The 25,693-nt window shown below is 38.0% G+C and overlaps 1 protein-coding gene across 1 annotated transcript in view; it reads left to right on the top strand.

Moving 5' to 3' along the window:
- The first annotated feature begins 403 nt into the window (after positions 1–403).
- The window catches only part of NUP205 (nucleoporin 205), an 83,420-nt gene continuing 58,130 nt past the window's right edge, over positions 404–25,693 (top strand). The window contains exons 1-10 of the mRNA XM_082693262.1: positions 404–672; positions 7,608–7,750; positions 9,722–9,893; positions 11,918–12,062; positions 12,438–12,597; positions 13,051–13,279; positions 16,161–16,325; positions 19,236–19,411; positions 24,097–24,213; positions 24,435–24,572. Coding sequence (XP_082549388.1) covers positions 645–672; positions 7,608–7,750; positions 9,722–9,893; positions 11,918–12,062; positions 12,438–12,597; positions 13,051–13,279; positions 16,161–16,325; positions 19,236–19,411; positions 24,097–24,213; positions 24,435–24,572 — 1,473 coding nt within the window. The 5' untranslated portion in view covers positions 404–644. The remainder of the gene's footprint in view (positions 673–7,607; positions 7,751–9,721; positions 9,894–11,917; positions 12,063–12,437; positions 12,598–13,050; positions 13,280–16,160; positions 16,326–19,235; positions 19,412–24,096; positions 24,214–24,434; positions 24,573–25,693) is intronic.

Genomic DNA, 25,693 nt, shown 5'->3' with positions numbered 1-25,693 from the left:
GTGGAGGCCATGTGATTGAAGCTGAGCATTCATTATTTTACTTTTGCATACGTTTGAAAATGTCACAATAAAAAGTTATGATTTGTTTCACTGTGATTTGTTTCAGTCTATGCAACTATGTTGACACAATACACTTGGTATATTGGAATGTAACAAAAACTTAGTTTATAACTGATAAATAAATGGCTTTTGAGATTTATACACCTTACACTCCACTCCTCAAAGAAAGAAACGCAAGGAAGTTTTGATTTGACATGGAGATAATGACCTAGGTTTACGGCTTTTAAAATATCATAAATAGTCTTAATTTCAATAATTAGTCTCGTTTTCTTATTGTTACACTTACACTTCAAGCATCATTAAAAAAGAAACTACAAGGCCCAGTATGCACCGCACGACTAACGTCATATCGAGGACCTCGTATTTCCGAGCTGGTTGCCCTCGCCTAATTTGAATAAGAAGATCGCGGCCAAAATTTACGTCTGCGACCTACAGCAGATTTCCAAGTTGTTGTCCGCTCGAGTCCGTCGAGACTGCCATTCCGAGACAGGGTGATACCTTCCTGTTCAGGCATGATTTCGGGCAGCCTCGCCCTTTTCTGGGGCTTTCGTGCGGCAGGAGGGCTCCGTTAGTGCGCCTCCAAGATGGCGACGCTGTTGGCGGTAAATTCGGGTAAGGGCGGCCGGGGCAGAAAGGAATCAGTCGGGCAGGGCGACGGTTGGTTCTTTAGGGAAAGACCCGGACTCTGAGGTTCCTCGCAATCAGGCCTTCACTTGAGTATTGTGCTTGCTTTTCCCTAGCTCTGGGCCTAGAGTCCCACCCCTCCCCAGTTTGAATGGCGCGCGTCCGCGCTGCGGCTCCAGCCCTCGAGTTGGGGTTTAGTGTGCAGGCACCGAGGCTTGGTCCACTGGAACCCCGCGTGCAGTCTCTTGCAGCCCGGGGCTGAGCTTGGTCCTTTCAACTCCCCACCCCATTGTGTGTCTTTGGCTCGGATTTCGCCAAGATAGACAAGTCTCTGGCAGTGAGGCCAGAGGACCCGAGATGATTTTTAGCCACGAGCGCGGGCCGAAAGCTCCCACATCAGAGTAGCCAGCACAGCCCCTTATGAATGGATGTTGGGCGGTCTTGTAGGAAGCGAGGGTCTTTGATTATGAAGCCTGCAACCTGGAAGGTGGCTGGGGAGGGGGTGCCACTGCCTTAGCAGAGGATTCTGACCTCTGCCTTTGTGGCGCGTCCCTCTTTGCCTATGGAGAGGTAGCAAGGTAGAACCAAGAAGGTAGTAGAAGGACACTGGAGGATTTGGGGTGGGTTCTCTTTTGCTGATGCTCATCCTTGGGCAGTACCGTTCCCAGAGGCTTTTGAAAGAGTGGGTGCATTTTGATTGTCACAATTCCTGGCGCCTAATGGGCGGGGCAAGGATGCCAAAAGTCTTGCACAGGGTAGAATGGTCTTGAAAACGGAGAATTTCCTGCTCAGAATGAGGTGCAGTTAGCTTCTTAGATTCAATTATAAGAGCATGTCTGAGTGGTAAATGCTGGTAGAGAATCTCACTCAAGAGTAATATTTAAGGGGCGCTCCAACCCATACCCCCCCCACCCCATGTGATCTTTTTCTGGAGGGGTAAAAGTGCTGGTTCTACTTTGCACAGGACCGATATTCTTGTAAAGTTGTCTAAATCTGAATTTTGCAAATCAAGCCATTTCAGAAACACTGTAATAAATTATTTTATGACAATGAAGGATTATGTTATTGAGCATCTGCTATGTCCCAGGCATTGGACTAAGTGTCCTGTTTGCATCATCTCATTTAATCCCCTTTGTACACTGATGGAGTAGCTGTTGTTTAAGTACCCCAGTCTGCAGATGGGGAAGTAAAAGCTTAAGGTAGTTAAGTAACATCCCCAGGGTTATACACATAATGACTGTAAACCAGTCTTAGGTGCTTAAACTACTTAAGCACATTTTATTACATCGAGTTTTCATATATATGAATGCTGGTCATGAAGTTAGGTTCTAAATACTTCTGTCCTTTCTCATACCCAGATGTAATCTTAAAAACAAGACTTCGATATTATATGTGTCACTATATACTGTTCTTTAGTGCACATTCCAAGGTACTATCATTAAACATAAATCACGGAAGGACAGAGAAAAGCGAGTTACCAACAACTGCAAGGAGTATACATTGTATAATAAGGCCTTGTGCCAGGAGTGTTTAATTGATAACACAGAAAGGAAACATTTTTTGCATCTGAGTCAGGAGAATATATTTGTATTTAGTTAAACATCCTAGGGTAGCAGCCTGAATGTGCATGGATGGATGAGTGGCTAAGCAAAATGTAGTATATACATACAGTGGGCTATTATTTGGCCTTAAAAGGGAAATCCTGTCATATACTACAACTTAGATAAATCTTGAGGACATTGTGTTAAGTGAAGTAAGCCAGTCACAAAAAGATAAATACTGAATGATTCCACTCACTTAAAAATTTTTTTAAAAAATATTTTATTTATTTATTTGACACACAGAGAGAGATCACAAATAGGCAGAGAGAGAGGGGGAAGCAGGCTCCCTGCTGAGCAGAGAGTCGATGTGGGGCTCCAACCCAGGACTCTGAGATCATGTCCTGAGCTGAAGGCAGAGCCTTAACCCACTGAGCCATCCAGGCGCCCCATTCCACTTATTTTGATACCTAAAGTAGTCAAACTCATAGAAACAAAGAATGTTCATTGCCTGAGGAAAGAGAGAAATGGGCAGTGTTCCCTCTTACTTTGGGAACCCACATGCTGTCCTCTCTTCCTTGATGTATGTTCTTTCTTCCTCCCTTCATTTAACTCTATTCTTGATCCTTCAGATTTCAACTAATGAGCACTTCCTCAAGGAATCCTTCCCTTTTCTGACCTCCTTGAGTTGATCATATTCCCTGATTCTGTAATCTCTTGCCCTGAGTATCTCTTCTTCATAGCACTTGTCAAACTAGATACTACCCTCACGTCTGGCTGTATGATTACATCTTACCAGTAACTAGTATACTGTAAATGAGTGAATGAATGTGATTTGTTGGAGGTATTCCTAAACATTAAAGATTTATTTCTCAAATGAACTAATCACTTATGTTAAAAATACATCAATACATATTTAGTAATTTGGAAGAATTTATAGCTTCTTTACATTTGTAATCACAGAAAGGTGTTTATGAAAATTAGCCAGCCAAAGACAAGCCAATGAAAACTCTCTGTTGCAATTACCTTCTGTGATGTGTTGATGTTAATGATAGACTAAGGATGCCAGGATACATGGGGTTTTTGGTAGTTTTTGACCAGTTACTGGATGCCTCTTGGTTTCATAAAAGGGGGGAGGTTAGAATTTTTCTCTGTAACTCAGCTTATAATGCTAAGTATGTTTAATACAAAGAAATTTATTGGTTCTTCAGAGGTTCTGTTGTATATTGTTACTTTATTATTTTAATGATTTCTTTATTTATTTTTAAATATTTATTTAATTTTATTAGAGAGAGAGAGAGAGCGTGCGCCTGTGTACCCTGTGCGTGCCCTGGTTGGAGGGAGGTGGGTGGGAAGGGGCAGAGAGAGAAGGAGAAAGGCAGTCCCAAGCAGACTCCCTGTTGAGGGCGGAGCTGCACTTTGGGGTCAGTCTCTCCACTCTGGGCTCAGTCCCTCCACTCTGAGATCATGACCTGAGCTGAAATCAAGAGTCAGACAAATGAATAACCAACCAAGCCACCCAGGTGTCTCAATATATTGTTACTGTTAAAAAAGAGAATTTACTTTTATCAGCTCAGAATTTTTAAATACCTGAGATAAGACAAGTTTCAAATTTGCCTAGAAGTTGTTTTTTTTTTTTTTTAAAGATTTTATTTATTTATTTGACAGACAGAGATCACAAGTAGGCAGAGAGGCAGGCAGAGAGAGAGAGAAGAGGAAGCAGGCTCCCTGCAGAGCAGACAGTCTGATGTGGGGCTCGATCCCAGGGCCCTGGGATCATGACCCGAGCCGAAGGCAGAGGTTTTAACCCACTGAGCCACCCAGGCGCCCCTAGAAGTTGTTTTTGATGCCTTTCTTTCTTTCTTTCTTTCTTTTTTAAGATTTTATTTTTAAGTAATCTCTACACCCAGTATCTGGCTCGAACTGACAACCCTGAGATCAGGAGTCACATGCTTTACGAGCTAAGCCATCCAGACTCTCCTTGATACTTTGTTTTGTACCCTGTGCCAATCAGTTGCTAGTTCTGGCTCTTTTCTACTAACAGGCCTTTTCTTGTGCTTTTATTGCCCTCATCCTACTTTAGGTTCTGTCACCTTATTAGCAGCTTACTTACCAGTCATCCTTGGTTCCTGACACTTCTGTGATTCTATTTAGTCCAGAAACCACACCATTGCCCTATAGTACCCATTTCATTTTTTCATCTACTGCTTGGAACTTTCCTATTTACTAATAGGAAAAATTGCCTCTTGGACTCAAACCTACTCTATTTTTGCCGTTAGAGAGGGCCAAGAATATGACCTCTAGGGAAGTTAACTGGTTACCATCCAACTAGTTAGTACGTCACTGGCTGTCAGTAGGATCCAGGGGTTAGGTTCTCATTTTGTCAGGCCTGAACTCTTAGTGTATCCAGAGTGCTGGATCCTAGCAATTGATTTTCTTTAATAAGATTCAGAAAAGACAGATATGTAAAGTAGTATTTCAATTTATTGATCTTTAATGGGAAGTGTATCTGCACTGGTACTCTTGTTGGTTCGTTAGCACATTTTTTACTCTAGCAATTTATATGACAAGGTATATTTTTTAAATCAGAAGATTGGCAAAAATGGAAGCAAAGCAGGGAGTAGATTGCTGTTGATATGAAGTCTGGACCTGCTGATTCTCATCCCCCAGGTCCCCGAACCAATGACCTATGGCTTCCTGCCCTGATCTTCAGATTAGGTTTGGCTAGGTTCTCCCTTTTATACATTCTCCTAGCACTCTGTACTTCATCATCTTTTATTATACTGGTAATTGTTTTCTGAATTCTATGTTTAACGTCTTTCTCTGTGTCAATCTCAAAGTTCCATGAGGACTGGGATCCTGTTTGTCTTGCTTGGTTGATAGTCCCTGGCACATGGAAAGCCCTCAGTAAATACTTGTTGAGTGAATGAATGATCTGGTTTGACTAGTCTGTCCTCTCCCAGCACATTCTTCCTGAAAAAAAATTTTCCCCAACGCATTGCCTTTTTCTGATAACACTGTTCATAGGACAATGAACATTTAACATATTTAATTAGGTTACATTATTATGCCATCTTACTGCCCTGGTCGGTTTTTTAATTTATTCTTTTCTTTTCTCTTTCTTTCTTTCTTTTTTTTTTTTGAGAGAGAGAGTGTGTGTGCACTTGAGGTGGGGGCAGTTGGGGGGAGGGCCAGGGAGAGGGAGAGAGAGAATCTCAAGTAGACTCTGTGCTCAGCAGAATCTGCCCTACCTGCCCTGGTAGGTTTATTTGGATTTGTGTTTTTCTCAGACAGCAGTTAAGCATGTTTACAGACGACCCTTAATAGTTTAGGCTATAGATAAGTTCCACGTTTTTGGAGTGACTGATTGGTTTTGACTAGTTTCCCTTTCAGAGTCTTTATAAACACATATAGGTACCATATTTGATTGTTTGCAAACAGAAACTTGGGTCTTCAGGGAGTGTTATTCAAACAGTGGGTCTAAAATAAATATAGTGATTTTAGATTTTTTAAAAAATTTATTTATTTGACAGAGATCACAAGTAGGCAGAGAGGCAAGTAGAGAGAGAGGAAGGGAAGCAGGCTCCCTGCCAAGCAGAGAGCCTGACGTGTGTCTCCATCCCAGGACCCCAGGATCATGACCTGAGCTGAGGGCAGAGGCTTTAACCCACTGAGCCACCCAGGCACCCCAAATATAGTGATTTTACATAGTGAATAAAATAGTGAACAGGATAAAAAATTTGGAATGCACTGATACAGTGAGTGAATATTTATATACAACTTTTCGTTTTGCCCATAAGTATGTACTGGATTGAGATATAGAATATTTCTTACCATGGGTTATAGTGGAAATAGTTTGAAAGTCACCAGTCTGTAATGTCACTATGGCTCTGTGAATTCTCTTTTACACTTTCACATCTGTCTTTGAGCCTTAGCTCCTACTTTCCCTTGGCTACTCTTTGTCACCCAGATTTTCCCCAAATTGCTGCACAAGTGTAGCCATCCCTTAAAAACTTTTGACCATCATTTTGATCTTTTGATCTTTTGTGGCAACAACCATATTCACTTTTTGTATTGTTATTGAAATTTTTCACTTAAGTATGCTTTGTCTGTAAAACTTAATTGTGAGTTTTTAAAGATCAAATTGTTTCTCTTTTTCTCTGTAATATTTTATTATTTAAGGGCTTAGATAAGTGAATTTGGCTGAGTTTAGTTAAATTCACCTAGGTATGTCTAGATGTTGTGATCTTAATTTCTTCGCTTACTGGATGTTTCAGAAATACCTGTATTATCCCAAATCTTTTCATTTTCCAAGTGTTATGTATAGAGACAGTATAATTCAGCAGTTAAGGCACATTTTGATGATAAACTGCCTGGGTTCATGACCCACCTATCCAGTGTGGCCTTGGGTGAGTTTCTTGACCTCTCTGCCTCAATTTCTGTATCTATAAAGTGGAGGAAAACGTAGTGCTGTCCTCACAGTGTTCTGAAATAAAATAATATGTGTGACAAACTTAGAACCATGCTCGGTAGCACCTAGCAGAAGCTCAGTATTGCTTCCTGTTATTACCTTTACAAATAAAAATGTGATCCTTTTTATATAAATTTATAGAAGTGTTTCATATTTCTATGTTGATTTTTTTTTTTTAATTTTGTTTATTTATTTGACAGAAATCACAAGGAGGCAGAGAGGCAGGCAGAGAGAGAGGAAGAAGCAGGCTCCCTGCTAAGCAGAGAGCCCGATGCGGGGCTCGATCCCAGGACCCTGGGATCATGACCTGAGCTGAAGGCAGAGGCTTTACCCCACTGAGCCGCCCAAGTGCCCCTCTATGTTGATTTTTAATAGCTAGTATTCCTACCAAAATAAAGTGCTTTTTTTCAGCTGCTAAGTTTTACAAAACCTAATCTTTTTTCCCTCTACTCCTGCTTTTATTTGGATGATAGGGAGGCTAGAAAACACTGTATTTATTGAGTGCCTACAGTATGCCAGGCACTGTGTTGTGTGTTTCATCTAGTTTATATCATTTAATCTGTTCAACCTTATGATGTAGGTAATAGCTGTATTATTTATGTACAGAAACTGAAGTTCAAAGAGATTGTTTCCTTGCTCCCTGTCACACAGCTGATAAAGTGGCAAAACCATAGCAGATACTCCAGTTTAAAGTCAGGATTTACTTTATGTTATATTAAGTTAAGTAGAATGATGTTTTTATTGTCGCTTGAGAAGGCTGATATGTATGCTTTTATATTCATGTTTGATTTGTATGTATAACTCTATATTTTAAAGTAGGTATGGTGACCAAATTGAAATGTATGGACAGTAACTTTGCTATTTTCCACATGTATGTTTTATTTGATGCTTGTTTCATTTATTTTTTCCTGAAGCTGCCAGTCTCTGGGGTCCTTACAAAGACATTTGGCAAACAGTGGGAAATGCTCTTTGGAGAAGACAACCTGAAGCCGTCCACCTTCTTGACATGATTTTGAAGAAACACAAACCTGACTTCATCTCACTGTTCAGAAACCCAGTAGGAAATTTTCTTTTTTACTTCTTGGATATGCTTTTTTTAAAAATGTGACAAGGAAGTAAATTCTTAATGCATGTGAATGAAATACATAACTTGTATAGTCCTTGGCTCAAGTTTTCTCTATGAATGTAATTTTTCCTAGAAGCAGCTGTTCTCTTCTTTTTGTTCTCCACAGATGTTATACTGTACTTATCTCTAGCGGGGAGATAGCTTAGCAATATTTGAATGCAATTTAGAAGGTTTAGTATATTCCAGAAATATGAGCCTCCTTGGAATTTCTGACCTATAGTTAATATACCTAAGCTCAGTAAGATTGATTATTTTGTTTGTTTCCAGGTACACTTTCAACATTTTAACTCTTCATAATGTTATGTAAGTTGTATTAGGGGAACTAATTAATTCTCGCGTGTCATTAATCACCACATCTTGAAATCCTTTTCTTTTCTTTTCTTTTTTTTTTTTTTAAAGATTTTATTTATTTATTTGTGAGAGAGAGAGCATGAGTGAGGAGAAGGTCAGAGGGAGAAGCAGACTCCCCATGGAGCTGGGAGCCCGATGTGGGACTTGATCCCAGGACTCCGGAATCATGACCTGAGCCAAAGGCAGTCGTCCAACCAACTGAGCCACCCAGGCGTCCCTTGAAATCCTTTTCAACCAGGAATGGAGTACTTCAGTGGAGGGAATTTATATTTGGAAATTCTTTTCCTTACTGTTTGATAATTTTCTTTTATAGACTAACAAGACTATCTAAGAACTGTTTGTCTTACCAGAAATGGCCTTTTGCTTTTTAGCTTTTTTTTTTCCCCCTTTCTTGATGTCTTTAGTAGAAAGAGCTCTAGCCGGGGTCCATGTGAGCTGAGTTCTAGTCTTGGCTCTAACTAGAGCTGTATGTGCACCAGATGTCACCTGACTTATCTTGGCATCAGCTTTTCCATCTGTCTGTTTTTTTTTTTTTCTTTCAAAGATTTATTTCATTTTTTAAGGAGAGAGAGAGAGAGAGAGCGCGCGAGTGAGCATGAGCAGGAGGGGCAGAAGGAGGGGAGAGAGAATCTGAGGTAGACTCCGCACTGAGGGTACACGGAGGCTGGAGCACAGTATAGGGCTTGATCTCATGATCCTGAGATTGTGGCCTGAGCCAAAACTAAGGAGTTGGACGCTTAACCGACTGCATCACCCAGGTGCCCGCTTTTCCATCTGTTAGTAGAGGAGTTGGATTAAATGACTGATATGGCCTTTTATAAGATGTACATTTCTTTTTTTTTTTTTTTTTAAAGATTTTATTTATTTATTTGACAGACAGATCACAAGTAGGCAGAGAGGCAGGCAGAGAGAGAGAGAGAGAGGAGGAAGCAGGCTCCCTGCTGAGCAGAGAGCCCGATGCGGGACTCGATCCCAGGACCCCGAGATCATGACCTGAGCCGAAGGCAGCGGCTTAACCCACTGAGCCACCCAGGCGCCCCAAGATGTACATTTCTAAAATTTTATGATCCATCAAGTAATTCTATACCATATGTCATTTGTTAATTATTTGAACCTAGTAAGACCTTTGGGACTAAGATTACATTTTATGTAATATATTAATAAACTATCCTTAGCCTTCCTAATTGATTCAACAATTCATGTATCTATTTGTTATTTCTCACTTGAAGACCATATTGTTTTTATTTATAAAATATATAATCAGAAATGTTCTTTACAAATTTGAAAAATAGTGTATTATTTGGTTTGCTTTCTCAAAATTTTGTATTTCAGAGTTTAGCAGAAGCAGTTTTTAAGAAGATAGTAACAGCATAAGTGTTGAAGGTAATAGGAAGTGTCACGTCTTAAAGGTCTAATGGTAGATTGTCTGATAAGCAGTACTTCTTCCATCATGTTACCTGTCACGAATTACCTTCTTTAGGTAATAATTTAAGACCTTGTCTCCAGTATACGATTTTCATTCCATGATTTTATTTATTTTTACCATTGTAGCCCAAAAATGTCCAACAGCACGAAAAGGTTCAGAAGGCCAGTACAGAGGGAGTCGCCATCCAGGGTCAACAGGGAACCCGACTTCTTCCTGAACAGCTCATTAAAGAGGCCTTTATCCTTAGTGACCTTTTTGATATTGGAGAATTGGCAGCTGTTGAGCTTCTCCTTGCCGGTAGGTTGACATTTAACTGAATCTGTCGTAAGGTAGTACAAAATTATAAAATCATCCACTCAGGGTTTCAAGTGTTGTATCATTTAGATTCCAAAGTAGTTTAGTTGAAAAACCATATTCAAAATGTCTCCTTCTGTTTATCTTTGACTAATGGGAGGGCTTTAATGATTGGAATTGTTAAAGGTAATTTAACTGTTTTAAAATAGGCTTTTCCATGGTAATTTATTAGCAAAGTATTGTTGACTGCATCTCACAAATTTTATGGCACAAAGAATTTATTGTCCTGTAATGAGTAAGAAAGTAAGTTCACTCCTTTTTGGAGTTCTTTTTGAGAAGGTGATTCAGATAATGAATAGGTTAGAAACAAGATAATTTTAGTAATACTGTGCGCTAGGAAGAAAATTTAAAAAGGTGGTGATATAGAGATATGGGAGCTTCTGGGGGGGCATCTCTAAATAGGATACTTAGAGAAGTCTTCTCTGGGACACTTAACCTGAGACCTGAATGATGACAAGGTACCAGAGTTGTTGGAGAAGGTGACCCAGGCAGAGCAAACAGCAGGTGCTTGAGGTTACACCAAAGGCACACTAAAGAATAGAGAGACTGTGGGTAAAAAGATGAAGGAGCCTCATAAAGACAGGGGAGAGTGAAGGAAGTTAAGGAAGAGAGCAGGAATCTGATTATATTCAGTCTTGTAGGCAAGGCGAATTACTAGGATTTTATTCTAATTGCAGTGGGAAGTTGCTGACAGGGAATTTAAGCAGAATAGTTACATGTAAAGAGGGAGTGTGTGTGCATGTCAGTGGGGGGAGGGGCAGAGAGAGAGAATCTCAAGCAGATTCTGCACTGAGCATGGAGCCCCACGAGAGGCTCAGTCGCACAACCCATGAGATCATGACCTGAGCTGAAACCTGAGTTGGGCACTTAACCGACTGAGCCACACAGGTGCCCCAGGAAAGTTTCATATGTTTAAAGTTATCACATGACTTCCAAAATCCTTTTTGACCTAAGGCTGCATTAAAAGAAGTATGTTATTGAGAAGAAGAAAGGTAATTTACCGCTCTATTATAGAAATGTTACCTGGATAGGCTTCAGTTTTGAGTTTAACTCAGAACTTCCATTAACAAACATTTATTTTATGTTTATCATGGGCTTGGCACTGCATTAAGACTCCAGAGATAGAAACACAAATGGAACTTCAACTAGTGTAAAGGAGCTCATAGTCTAGTAATTGAGAAAAACATGGAGACGAGTAATTAGACACTAAAGTGCCTTGATGCCAGTTTATGCAAGATTTAGTATCCAGAGGCGTACTGTCCAGAGGCAGAGGGATTAAATTGACCTCAGGATGTACAGAGAAGTCTTCACAAAGTTCATGAGGACTGAACTAGATGTTGAAATCTGAGTAGACACATGTCACATGGAATATGTATGTGCTCAGGAGGACGAAAGGCATCCAGGCACAAAATGGCCTGTACAGAGGTGTGAGCCATGAGATGAATTTGGGGACAGGAGAAAGTGGAGTGATTGGGTTTTGGGGAGAAGACAACCAGCTCAGGAAATGAAACCAAAACTAAAAAAGACAAAAGTGGAACTTATTCAAAGGCGAACAGTTAAAAGGGTGAGTGAACTAGAAATGTAGGAATAGATTATTTACTTTTCAGAGAAAACTCAGGGGAAAAACCTTCCAAACATTTGAAAGATCTCGTGTGAAAGAGGGGAAATGGGCATTAAATATCATTAGATTCAGTGGACCAAGTGAGACCAGCATGTGGAAATCATAGATGAAGGTGAAACTGAGAGTTTGGGAAACAGTGAGTTCCGTGTCAGTGCTGGTGTTCCAGCACAGATTGGATGGCTTCTTAAGATGTGGGAGGAGGAAAACAGTGTTTGAAGTAGAGGAGTCCTACTGTCCTCTAGAACCCTGAAATTCTGTGATTTCTCTGAACTGAACATTGGTATGGTAATTTTTGTCTCCTCCTAAACACATACTTACCAAATTATTTCTCAACTCCCTTTTCTAGGAGAGCACCAACAGCCACATTTTCCTGGTCTCACCAGAGGATTAGTAGCTGTTCTTTTATACTGGGATGGAAAACGGTGCATCGCAAACTCCCTGAAAGCCTTGGTACAGTCTAGACGAGGCAAAACATGGACCCTCGAACTCAGGTCTGTTCGCTTCTTAGGATTTCAGAGCTTTTTTGGAAATTACTTGACAGATTATTATTTTAATTATTAGAAATAACAAAAATTTCTCCTTTTAGTGTGTATAATTTAAATAAAATCAGTAATATAACTGAGTATTCCATAAAGATTGACAGATTAGAGCTGCTTTATTTTGTTTACAAATAAAAAATAATTTATGGTTAGAAGTTTATTGACACCTAATTATATAGCAAGGATGGAAAGAGCTGAGTTATAATTCATTCTGTTTCTTTTCCAGTAATGAAACATTATTGTCAAGAACAACTGCTGTATCTGTGTGATGAAGCATAGACGTGACTATTCCTTGTAACTTTCTCCATTGATTTCTTTTCATTTCAGTCCAGAGCTGGTTTCCATGACAACACGCTTCACAGAGGAGCTGATGGAGCAAGGATTGACTTACAAAGTCCTTACTCTGGTGTCACAGATTGATGTGAACAATGAGTTTGAGAAACTACAGCGAGAGAGAGGTTTGGGCAGTGAAAAACACCGAAAAGAGGCAAGGGTTCAAATATCATCAGTTCATGGTCATCTGTGTCAGATCTCAGGCAGAAATGTCATAGCATTTAGAACATTCTAACACAGGCATAGGAAAATTGCTAATGCCCATTGAAATGTGTGGGTATCTGTATCCAAAATTGACTTACAACTGTTTCCACTTCTTTCTAGTCTCTTATGTGCTATTGTTGCTCTTTCTGGAATGAACTCTTGAAGGAACTGGTCATTGCATAAAGAAGGTTGGAATATAAAATAAGGAATTGATAATAGGGTTTGTTTAGAATTCTAGACGTGAGATTTTAGAGTTACTTGTGGATTCAGATGGATTTAGTTAGTTAGTTAGTTAGCTTTGTAAAAGGTAGTTTACTGTTTTTTTTGGTAGTTTACTTTTTGAAATAAGACCAGGCTTCACTGTGATTTATGTATACTGATAATCGTACATTTTTATCTCTAGGTTTCTGATCTCATCAAGGAATGCAGGCAGTCTCTGGCAGAAAGCCTTTTTGCCTGGGCTTGTCAGTCACCTTTAGGCAAAGATGACACTCTACTTCTTATTGGACATTTGGAAAAAGTGACAGTTGAGGCTAATGGCTCGTTGGATGCAGTGAATCTGGCTCTTCTTATGGCGCTTCTGTACTGCTTTGATATCAGTTTTATAGAACAAAGCACAGAGGAACGAGACGGTATTGAATTCTGTACTACTATTGTCTTTGTTTTTTTAAAAAATCAGATTAAATTGTGGAGGTAACGTTTAAGTAGGGCATTATTTTAACTATTTTAACTACTAAAATAAAAAATTATGTATTTTATTCCTGTATTCCTGTGTGTGTAATTCATCGGTATTTGAATATTTAGATATAAGATCACATTTTATAAATATGCACCCTGTTAGATATCTCTATTGTCCTTTCAGTTTTGGAATAGGGGAGTGGTAAAAGTTAGGTAATATATGTCATGAGTTCTGCATTCCTTATTAATTGCCTGTTCCTTTCTATATTATTCACATTTCAAATCTTTCATGAAAACATTTTAATGGAGGATAATTATCATTTTTAGTAATATATCCTCTTTAATTTATATTGTCACTTGGTGACATTATAGTTACTGCTTAGAAATGAGGATATTAAAAATGATTCTCCAAGATTATTGGAAGATTATTGCCTTTTAACATCACAGATACTCGTACTTATTTGAACAGTTATCCCCTGTCCACTTTTGATTGTATCATCAGCATGTTCTCTCAGTAGGTATATAAGGAGAATAGACATTTTCCACTCATATTTGGTGACCATCCTTAGGCATTGGGAAAGGCTTATGGAAAACATAAGTACCCCTTTCCTCCAGTCACACTGTCACACAATGCTTTGCCTGTCACAGACTAGTGGTACCTTTGCTCATCTAGGAATGCTGCCAGTTATTGCATTTGTCAGATATCCTGTCTTGAATGAAATGAAGCACAGAATTAAGTAGGGGTAGACTGTGTTAATGGAAGCTGGTAAGTGGGACTTTCAAAAGCAAAATGAAATGCCTAGAAGGTCTCCTAGGCTAAAATGGAAGGTTTTGTATTAGGTTGCAATTTTAATCAATTTAGAATGCTAATATTATCTCATTTTAATTGTAATTTCTTGCTGTTTTTTTGTGTATATGTTTGATTAATAAATGGGAGAAGTGAATTATTAGTACATGTATAGTTGTAGATGAAGATTTAAAATATAGGAAATTAAATAATGAGTATGTTCTTGGTTAAAGGTTGGGAACCACTGACAACAGAAGGAAATACAAGAAAATAATGAAGTAAAATAAATGAATTCTTAGGTGTTAGTGGGGTTTCCCATTCTAGTATTTTTTCAGAATCCTGTGCTTGTTTGAAGTACCCTAATATAATTGAACTGTAAATTGAAAATTATTATTATTTAGCATTTTTATTTGTTATAATCAGAATAGATACTTGTTTGCAATTTGGATCTTTGTTTTGGCCAGTTTTTGCTTGATATTTTAAATTGAGGCATTTATTTATCTAGTAAAAAAATAGATATTTTTTTAAATTTTATTTTTAAGTAACCCCTGTACCCAACATGGGGTTCAGGCTCACAACCCTGAGATCAAGAGTCATATACTCCAACTGAGCCAGCCAGGTGCCCCAAATTATATCTTTCTTAATCTTTAAATGACATTGATTTGTATTTTATTATTTATTTATTTAAAGATTTTATGTTTTATTTTTTTAGAAAGAATGCATAAGCCATGGTGAGGACAGAGGGAGAGGAAAAGAAGGGACTCTTTTTTTTTTTTTAAAAAGATTTTCTTTATTTATTTGACAGAGAGAGACACAGCGAGAGAGGAAACACAAGCAGGGGGTCGGGGATGGGAGAGGAAGAAGCAGGCTTCCACTAAGCAGGGAGTCCGATGTGGGGCTTGATCCCAGGACCCTGGGATCATGACCTGAGCTGAAGGCAGACCCTTAACAACTGAGCCACCCAGGTGCCCCAAGAGAAGGGACTCTTAAGCAGGCTCCATGCTCAGCACAGAGTGGCTTGATCTCATGACTCTGAGATTGTGACCTGAGCCAAAATGAAGAGCCGGTTGCTTAACACACTAAGCCACCCAGGTGGTTCTGGAGACTGGAGAGTCAAAGATCAAGATGCCAACATAGATGGTCAGGTCCTGATGAAGGCTGTCTTCCTGGCTTGCAGATAGCCACGCTGTATCCTCACATGGCAGAGAGAGAGAGAGAGCAAGCTAAAGTCTGTATTTATTTATTTTAAAAAATATTTTATTTATTTGACAGAACGAGAGATCACAAGTAGGCAGAGAGGCAGGCAGAGAGAGCTGGGAAAGCAGGCTCCCTGCTGAGCAGAGAGCCCAATGCAGGGCTTGATCCCTGGACCCTGAGATCATGACCTGAACTGAAGGCAGAGGCTTAACCATCATAGCCACCCAGGCATCCCTAAAGTCTTTATTTTTAAGTAATCTCTACACCAAATGTAGAGCTCGAACTTAGACCCAAGATCAAGAGACTGAGCCAGCCAGTTGCCCCGATATGTTTTAGAATTTAAATACAGAAGAAATGAGTGGCTTTTTAACTGTTTTTTAAAAGTTTTGTAGTATACTTATTAAAAAAATGGAAAAAATAGAACTAAGATTTAGAAATATTGTCAATTGCCACTTTGAGTTTGCATATGATTTTTGCGGTGGAATTTTTTTTTTTTGGTTTGTCAAACATTAATGTTAATTAGTCACAGTTATTTGATAAGAGTACTCTGATTTTCTTATTTTTAGACATTATTCCTGTCTATCAAAAGTGAGAATTTCTCTGGCGCCTGGGTGGCTCAGTGGGTTAAGCCACTGCCTTCGGCTCAGGTCATGATCTCAGGGTCCTGGGATCGAGTCCCGCATTGGGCTCTTTGCTCAGCAGGGAGCCTGCTTCCCTCTCTCTCTCTCTGCCTACCTCTCTGTCTACTTGTGATCTCTCTCTGTCAAATAAATAAATAAATAAAATCTTTAAAAAAAAAAAGTGAGAATTTCTCCACTTTTCAGTATAGTGTTCGATTTTTGTGTTTTCAGATATGATTCATCAGCTTCCTTTGCTGACAGAAAGACAGTACATCGCAACAATTCACTCCCGCCTTCAGGACTCACAGCTTTGGAAACTGCCTGGGCTGCAAGCCACTGTTAGACTTGCCTGGGCACTGGCATTGAGAGGAATATCTCAGCTACCTGATGTGACAGGTAAATTGACTGTGGGTAATTTAGTTACGAGAAAGAACGTATCAACATTAATGGTATTTTGAAAGAGGTATTATCTTTGATATATATAAGCATGAGCACAGGACGGTATCTAGAGTTGTGTTAAATGAAGCTTTGGAATGTGGTGAAATACACAGTTTTTTCCTGTCTCCCGGAAGAACTTTTATGAAATATTTCCCTTAGAGCCAGTGATTCTCTTTTTTTTTTTTTTTTTTTTAATTTATTTATTTGACAGACAGAGATCACAAGTAGGCAGAGAGGCAGGCAGAGAGAGAGAGAGGAGGAAGCAGGCTCCCTGCCGAACAGAGAGCCCGATGCGGGGCTTGATCCCAGAACCCTGGGACCATGACCCGAGCCGAAGGCAGAGGCTTTAACCCACTGAGCCACCCAGTCGCCCCAGAGCCAGTGATTCTTTTGGCTTCTTTTTTTTTCCTTGAGTGTAAAGTTTGAAATAGTGGTATCTTGAAAAAATAATTTTGAAGATTTTATTTATTTATTTATTTGACACAGAAAGAGAAGGAGGGAACACAAGCAAGGGGAGGGGGAGAGGGAGAAGCAGGCTCTCTGCTGAACAAGGAGCAGGACTGGTGAGGGGTCTATCCCATGATCCTGGGCATGAGCGGAAGGCAGATGCTTACCCCACAGCCACCCAGGCACCCCCAGACAAATTTTAATAAAATAGGAATTTTGAAGAATTAGTTACTACTGTCTTCATAGACTTCTGAAGAATTTAGCAAACGTTCACTAATTTATAGTGTTTGAAACTTTATTAAACTTCGACATTTCAAAAAACTTTTTAGGCATTAACACTTAATTTACATTAATATATTAATGCTGCTTTATTTAAATAGTCTTCAAGTAATAGACATTAGATAGAATTGGTCTAGATTGAAATAGAATTGATCATCATGTGATTTCAATTCCAGTATTTCTGAGTTCAAGTGAAGCTTTGTAATGAGTCATTGTTACTAGTATTTAATTAGTAATTTTAATAATAAGTATTAGTCATAAAGAATTAAACTATTTCATTCTCAAGGGGTAGGTATGGTATCCATAGATGAGCAGCCTTTATTTCAAAATGCAAAATAAAACATAAAAACGCATCTGTTTTCCTCTGGTTGAAACTCTTGGCTTGTATCTTTTCCTGACCCTTTTCAAGGCAATGAAAGTGTACTTTGAGTAGCACACTCTGTATTTGGTCTTAATGACGCTCAAGTAGAAAGAACTACATAGTAATTCTTTTCCAAAGCCAGATTACCTCAAAGTAACTAGCAGTTTTATGTTTTAAAAGAAGCAAGCAACAATGTATTTCTTGATGGAAGGACACAGTAGCACCTGTGACATACTTTTACCAACAAAATTGAATGTAAGTCAGATCAAGTCTTTAAATCAAACTACCAATTTTTTAGTGTAACCAGACAGAGGAGTATGTTAACTATACCACTGGGATGGGTATCAAACCACACTGTGGAAACTATAGCATAAAAGTCCAGTGTCTATAGTGGATAAAGGGCAGTGTCAAAAAGATAAAGGAGGAGTCTAGAGGTTTATCACTCAAACATAATCTGTAGATCTTATTTGAATCCTGATTGAAGCAAATTGCTCAAAAAGGCAAAAAGCAAAAAACCAAACTGAAATCTTTTATAACATTTATGGGATAGTTGTAAATTTGATTCCTGTGTGGGTATTTGATACTGAGAAATTGTTTTTTTAAGATATAATGGTATTAAGGTATAATGTTATTGGTATGTAATGGTTTCTTTTTCTTTTTCTTTTTTTAAAGATTTTATTTATTTATTAGAGAGAGCACAAACAGGGGAAGTGGCAGAGGGAAAGGGAGAAGCAGGCTTCCTGCTGAGCAGGGACCCTGATGCGGTGCTCGATCCCAGGACCCTGGGATCATGACCTGAGCTGAAGGCAGATGATTACCCCACTGAGCCACCCAGGCACCCAATTTTTCTTTTGTTTTTAAAGTATTCTTTTGAGTTGTATACTGAAGTACTTACAAATGAAGTGTTAAATTATCTGGCATTTGCTTAAATCTCCTTTGGGTACGCGTGGAGGTCTACATTACTTATGATCATAAATGCGTAACGTCGAAGTTAGCTAATGGGGTTTGTGGTGGTTCATTATATTGGTCTATATTCATATACCTGTTTGAATTTTTTTAAACTAAAAGCTAAAAGAAGTTACAAGTAGACCAGTTTGTCTTTAGGTTAAGGTTTAGCTTTTCAATTTTTATTACTTTGTTATCAAATTAGATGAGTTACTTAATGTGGTTGTGTTCAGGTCTTGGTCTCACTTATGAGCTGTGATGACTTTTTCTGAGTGCTCTAGTTCATCTCTCTGAGATTAAAGCCTTAGCATCATTTTCATATGTTCATGTTTTGATAATAACTCCCTGACTATATCAGTGTTACATAATATATCTCTGAAGTAATTTTTTATTGCTCATGATGTTGCTGTGAAGAGCACTTTTTTTTTTTTTTTAAAAGATCTTATTTATTTGAGACAGAGAGAGAATGTGCATGTACACAAGATGTGGAGGGTGGTGGGGAACAGAGGGAGAAGGAGAAGCAGACTTTCTGCTGAGCAGAGAGCCTGTTTTGGGACTTGCTACCAGGACCTTGGGATTGTGACCTGAGCTGAAGGCAGATGCTTAACTGACTGAGCCACCCCACGTGCCCTGAGCATGTGGTTTTCTAATGTACTTTTTCAGTAGCTCTTTTGAATTTTTGAGGCAGTTACAATAATACAGTCTTATTTTATGCATAGCACATGCTTGAAGGTTGAGAAGATACCTGAGTTTTGAAACATCAACAGAGTATTCTGAGATAGTATAATTTAGTTTAATAACTTTCCCTCCATGCTGTTTTCCTAATGTATTTCCAGCCCTGGCTGAATTCACAGAAGCAGATGAAGCAATGGCAGAGCTCGCAATTGCTGACAATGTTTTCTTATTCCTCACTGAATCGGTAGTGGTATCAGAAAACTTCTATCAGGAGGAATTTTATATCCGTAGAATCCATAATCTCATCACAGATTTCCTTGCACTTATGCCAATGAAGGTAGGTTTAATAATGTAAGATAAGTAAAAAGTAGTAGAAAAATTTTATGAAATAATAAAACTGATAAATTAACTTTGTTTTGGAAACTAATAAAATTTTTTATTGTAGACTATGATTTGACAATAATTTTGTTACAGCTTTTGAATTAGTTATTCATGAAAATAAAGTAAGACCTGTTAATTGAGACTAAGCTAAAAGAACAAAATATTTGATACTGAGAATAGCTTATAAGGAGAGAGTAATAGTTAAATTTCTGTGGGTAGAGAATTATTAATGCCGTGATACCCCAAAATCAATGCTTAGATTGTCTTATATATTTATACATGATTTGGAAGAGGCATAGTGGAAAATCTCAGTTTTATAGATAATTGTATAGACTCTTAATTACAGTGTATAAGTGGACTTCTGCATTGGCTACAGGTAATGTAATGGATTTAAGAAACAAAGGAAAAGACTACTTTCTTTTTTTTTCTTTTTTTTTTTTTAAAGATTTTTTAATTTATTTATTTGACAGACAGATCACAAGTAGGCAGAGAGGCAGGCAAAGAGAGAGAGAGGAGGAAGCAGGCTCTCCGCGGAGCAGAGAGCCCGATGTGGGGCTCTATCCCAGGACCCTGGGATCATGACCTGAGCCGAAGGCAGAGGCTTTAACCCACTGAGCCACCCAGGTGCCCCAGGAAAAGACTACTTTCGAATTAAGAGTTTGAGCTGTAACTTTGATCGAAAAAGAATTCTTAGAGCCATTTCAGACAGTTTCTTCAGAATATATGCTTTTTGTGCAGCTTTGTGCCAAGGAAGCCATGAAAATGGGGTCAGAAAATAAATGAGGGAGAAAAGCCCTATGAACTCACTTTTTATGTATGTATATTTTTAAAACGCCCCCCTAAAGAACCTATGCTTATAATAATGTTGTACAGTTAAGCTCTCATACCCTCTCCCCTGAAGCACATAAGGTAAATGGAAAGATTACCTCAAGTGGCAACAAACAATCAAGGTGTGAAGTGCTTATTTATTTTTAATTAATTAATTAATTAATTAATTAATTTTTAAAAAAGATTTTATTTATTTTATTTGACAGAGATCACAAGTAGGCAGAGAGGCAGGCAGAGAGAGAGAGAGAGAGAGGAGGAAGCAGGCTCCCCGCTAAGCAGAGAGCCCGATGCGGGACTCGATCCCAGGATCCTGAGATCATGACCTGAGCCGAAGGCAGCGGCTTAACCCACTGAGCCACCCAGGCGCCCCTTATTTATTTTTTAATAAATTAAATGTTTGTTGAGTTTCTCCCATGTGCCAGGTACTATACTAGGAGTTGTGAAGAAGACAAATAGGAGACTCATTTTTTACCAGTAAAGAATTTATAATGTAGGGGCACCTGGGTGGCTCAGTGGGTTTAAAGCCTCTGCCTTTGGCCCAGGTTGTGATCTCAGGGTCCTGGCATTGAGCCCCACATTGGGCTCTCTGCTTAGCAGGGAGCCTGCTTCTCTCTCTCTCTCTGCCTACTTGTGATCTCTGTCAAATAAATAAAAAAAGAATTTATAATCTAGTTGGGGAGATTAGGTAGTAACAGTAAGTAAATGAGAAGTATAGACAGTAAACTTATGGATTTATATAGGCTAAGAATAGTTCTCTCTGGATTAGAATATTCGAGGAATACTTTAACAGATAACTTGAACCCTTGGTAACCTAGAAGGAATTGGTAGAGTAACATCACAGAATTTTGGAATAGGTAGAAGTGTGTTAATCCTTTCATTTTACATTTGCAGAAACGAGGCTGTAGAAAGGTTAAGACTTAAGTGTTTCCTAATCAGTAGTCCAGATGGGACTTTGATTATGGAAAGATGATCATAAATGACTTGAATCGTGTAAAGAGTGAATTCACACAATTGGGGATACTGGAATTTCTTTGATAGATATAGGAGCATTTAGGTTATCTGTCTCTTTTTTTAAAATTTATTTTATTTATTTATTTTTAAATACTTTAAATATTTTTATTTTTAAGATTTTATTTATTTATTTGACAGACAGAGATCACAAGTAGGCAGAGAGGCAGGCAGAGAGAGAGAGAGTGGGGGAAGCAGGCTCCCTGCTGAAGCAGAGAGAGCCACCCAGGCACCCCAATATTTTTATTTTTATTTTATTTATTTATTTATTTTAAACATTTTTTTTTCTTATGTCAGAGAGAGTGAGCACAGGCAGACAGAGTGGCAGGCAGAGGCAGAAGCAGGCTTCCTGCTGAGCAAGGAGCCCGACGCAGGACTTGATCCCAGGACACTAGTATCATGACCCAAGTCGAAGGCAGCCGCTTAACCAACTGAGCCATCCAGGCATCCCCCCAATATTTTTATTTTTTAAAAAATTTATAATTTTTCATTTTTAATATATATTAAAATTTTTTTTTAAAGATTTATTTATTTATTTATTTGAGAGAGAGACAGTGAGAGAGAGCATGAGCAAGGAGAAGGTCAGAGAGCGAAGCAGACTCCCCATGGAGCTGGGAGCCTGATGTGGGACTCGATCCCGGGACTCCGGGATCATGACCTGAGCCGAAGGCAGTCGTCCAACCAGGCAGAGAGGCAGGCAAACAGAGAGAGGAGGAAGCAGACTTCCTGCTGAGCAGAGAGCCCGATGTGGGTCTCGATCCCAGGACCCCGGGATCATGACCCAAGCCGAAGGCAGAGACTTTAACCCACTGAGCCACCCAGGCGCCCCAATATATATAGTTTTTAAATTAAATTTTTAATTAAATATAATTAAATTTAATTTTCTTAATTATATAATGTGTTATATGTTAATTATATAACATATATACTATATATTGATTATATAATGAATATATAAAATATAAAAATATAATAAAACATTATAAATATATAATATACCTAATATAATATAAATATATAAGATATAGATTTATTTATAAACCTAATAAAATATAATAAAATTAAATGTTTAATACTTATATTTTAATTTTAAAATTATAAGATTTTAAGCAATATTTATTTTTATTTTTTAAATTTTATTTATTTAGGTTATCTGTCTCTTCTTGAATGAGCTTTGGTTTGTGTGTGTCAGTGTATTTGTCCTTTTTATTCAGATTAACATAAAGTTATTGCTAATATTCCTTTATTATATTGTTTGTGCATGTAGGGTCTGTAATGATGTTTCCTTTTTCATTCTTAATTTTGGAATTTGCATCTTCTTGCTCTTTCTCTCTCTCTCTCTTTATTTTTTTGCAACTTCTCTTTTTGTTTCTTAATTAACCTGGCTAGAAGTTTATCAATTTTATTGAACTTTCTAAACAACTAGATTTTGGCCTCATTGATTTTCTTATACTTTGTTTCACTGTTACTGATTCCTGCACTACATTATTTTCTTTCTTTTGCTTTGGGCTTCATTTGCATTTCTCATTTCAGTTTTTTCAGTTTATTAAGGTAGAAGCTTAGATTATTGATTTGAAACTTTTTTTCAAATGCAAATATTTAATGTTACACACTTATCTTTATTGCTTTAGCTGTGTCACATAGATTTTGATACGTTGTGTTTTCTTTTTCGTTCAATTTAATGTTTTGTAATTTTCCTTGAGACTTCTCTGATCAGTGGGTTATTTAGAAGTATTGTTTAATTTCTAAATATTTGGGGTTTTCCAGGTATCTCAGTATAACTGATTTCTAGTTTATTTTTGTTATGGTCAGAGAACATACTTTATAGGATTTCAGTTTATTTTAAATTGGTTGAGGTTTGTTTTATGATTTAGAATATGAAATATCTTGGAAAGGTTCTGTGCACACATGAAAGGAATCTATATTCTGCTGCTGTTCTGTGGAGTATTCTGTAAATGCCAGTAGGTAAATTTGGTTGATAGTGTTAAGTCTTCCATGTCCTTATAGATTTTGTATACTTGTTCTATTAAGTTTTGAGAGAGGAGTATTAAAATCTTTAATTGTGGGTTTGTCTAGCTCTTTTTGTTTTGTTTTTAAAAGGGAGTATTGGGCACCTTGGTGGCTCAGTTGGTTAAGCAACTGCCTTCCGCTCAGGTCATGATCCTGGAGTCCAGGGATCTAGTCCTGCATCCGGCTCCCAGCTCCATGGGGAGTCTGCTTCTCCCTCTGACCTTCTCCCCTCTCTTGCTCTCTCTCACTGTCTCTCTCTCAAATAAATAAATAAAATCTTAAAAAATAAATAAATAAAAGGGAGTATTTTCTTATATCAGTTGACATTTAGTTCACACAAATGTTACAGGGTAATGGTTCTTAGCCAGTGCAGTAATGTCCACCAGAAAATGTTTGAGAAATTAGTGGCACCACTTTTCCTTGTTATAATATCTTTGGTGTGGTTATTGGTAGCTAGTAGGTAGTCCAGAGATGCTAAACTGTCCTGCAGTATTCAGGATGATCCAAAGCAGGGAGGAAATGTCTTGCCCAAAATGTCAGTAATGTTCCTTTCAAGCAACACTATAGTTTTAAAACTCGACCTCTCTGTAATGGAAAATGCTTTGACATTTTAAGATCTTATAAATTATGGATAGTGGTATCATACAATTCCTGGTATATTTCTTCATGTCATTAAAGTGGAGTAGATGTTTAAACAGTTTTTCTATTACGTAACCACTCTTAGTTGCTGGATTTCAGTATTATTGACCTATATACTAAATTTCCATATGAAGCTGTCTGTAATGTATTTAATAGGTGAAACAGTTGAGGAATCGGGCAGATGAAGATGCTCGAATAATTCATATGAGTATGCAGATGGGTAATGAACCTCCCATTTCACTTAGAAGAGATCTGGAACACTTAATGCTCTTGGTAAGCCATTACTCTGGATGAACGGTCATCTCTCCCTCCTTCCATTACTTACTCCGTAATTGTGGAAAGTTTCAGTTTTAATGTCTTAAATGTACAAAAAGTAAAAGTTTCGGTTTTAATGTCTTAAATATACAAGTGAATTCCATAAAAATGTAAATTTTTACTTAAAAGTAATTGTTGAATTAAAGGCATTTTCACTCAGTTTTGCTTACATTTTGCAGATCGGTGAGCTATATAAAAAGAACCCTTTTAATTTGGAGCTTGCTCTCGAATATTGGTGTCCCTCAGAGCCTCTTCAGACTTCCACGATCATGGGTTCTTACCTTGGTGTAGCTCATCAGCGACCCCCTCAACGCCAGGTGAGCTCTTAGTTTTCTTGCTTTTCTGCCTTGGTATGATAATTGGGAGTGTTGAACCATGAACAAGTGTTATTTCCTGATGTTACTGCCATTAACACAAGTGACCACTTGTGTAACTTAAAAATGTACACTGTTTTCTTAAGGAAATTTGAAACTCTAAGTTCTGATCATTTATGTAGTTAGCCTTTTGTAACATACTAGGTATGTGTCCAGTTGTAGACAGGTGTCTGTAGTCTTTCTATGTGTCACTTATTTGGTAATCTTGGTATTAATATTAGTCTTTCCTCAGCAGGCATGACAATAACTGGTATACATCATTCCTTTTTTTATTTTTATTTTTTAAGATTTTATTTTTAAGTAAACTCTACACTCAGTGTGGGGCTCGAACTGACAACCCTGAGATCAAGAGTCTCATGCTCCACAGACTGAGCCAGCGGGTGCCCTCAATACACCATTATTAACAAGTTAGGTAAGATAGGAGAGGTATACGTAATAGAAGGAAAGGCTTAGAAGTTAGAATTGATGACAAAATGCCTATGATCAATATCATATTGATCCATCCATATCAATAGATGATATGGAAAAAATCCATTTTCTATTCTATGTTAAGTATGATAGGCAGTAGCAAATATGGGATTTGCTCTTCTAGAAGCTTTCATGTTGAATAATTTTCAGTTATGCTAGAGTCTGGGATCAGGTACCTTTTCTTTTTACTGCATTTCTTACATTTATTGTTTTTCTCCCCATTTATAAAAATGTTTTGAGAAGGGCTTATTAAAATTTTTTGAAGATTAAAAAAATATATTATGAAATATTTCAAACATATGGAAGAGAGAATAATTATAATGAACACCCAGCATTTTAATAGCTATTAACATTTGCCCTGTTTGCTTCATCTACTACCGCTATTTTTTTTTTTTAATTTTTTTAAAGATTTTATTTATTTATTTGACAGAGAGAGATCACAAGTAGGCAGAGAGGCAGGCAGAGAGAGAGAGAGAGAGAGGGAAGCAGAGAGCCCGATGTGGGACTTGATCCCAGGACCCTGACATCATGACCTGAGCCGAAGGTAGTGGCTTAACCCACTGAGCCACCCAGGCGCCCCATACTACCGCTATTTT

This window comes from Mustela nivalis (assembly GCF_964662115.1).
Source record: "Mustela nivalis genome assembly, chromosome: 12".
Lineage (NCBI taxonomy): Eukaryota > Metazoa > Chordata > Mammalia > Carnivora > Mustelidae > Mustela > Mustela nivalis.
This window is presented reverse-complemented; position numbering and strand designations above follow the sequence as displayed.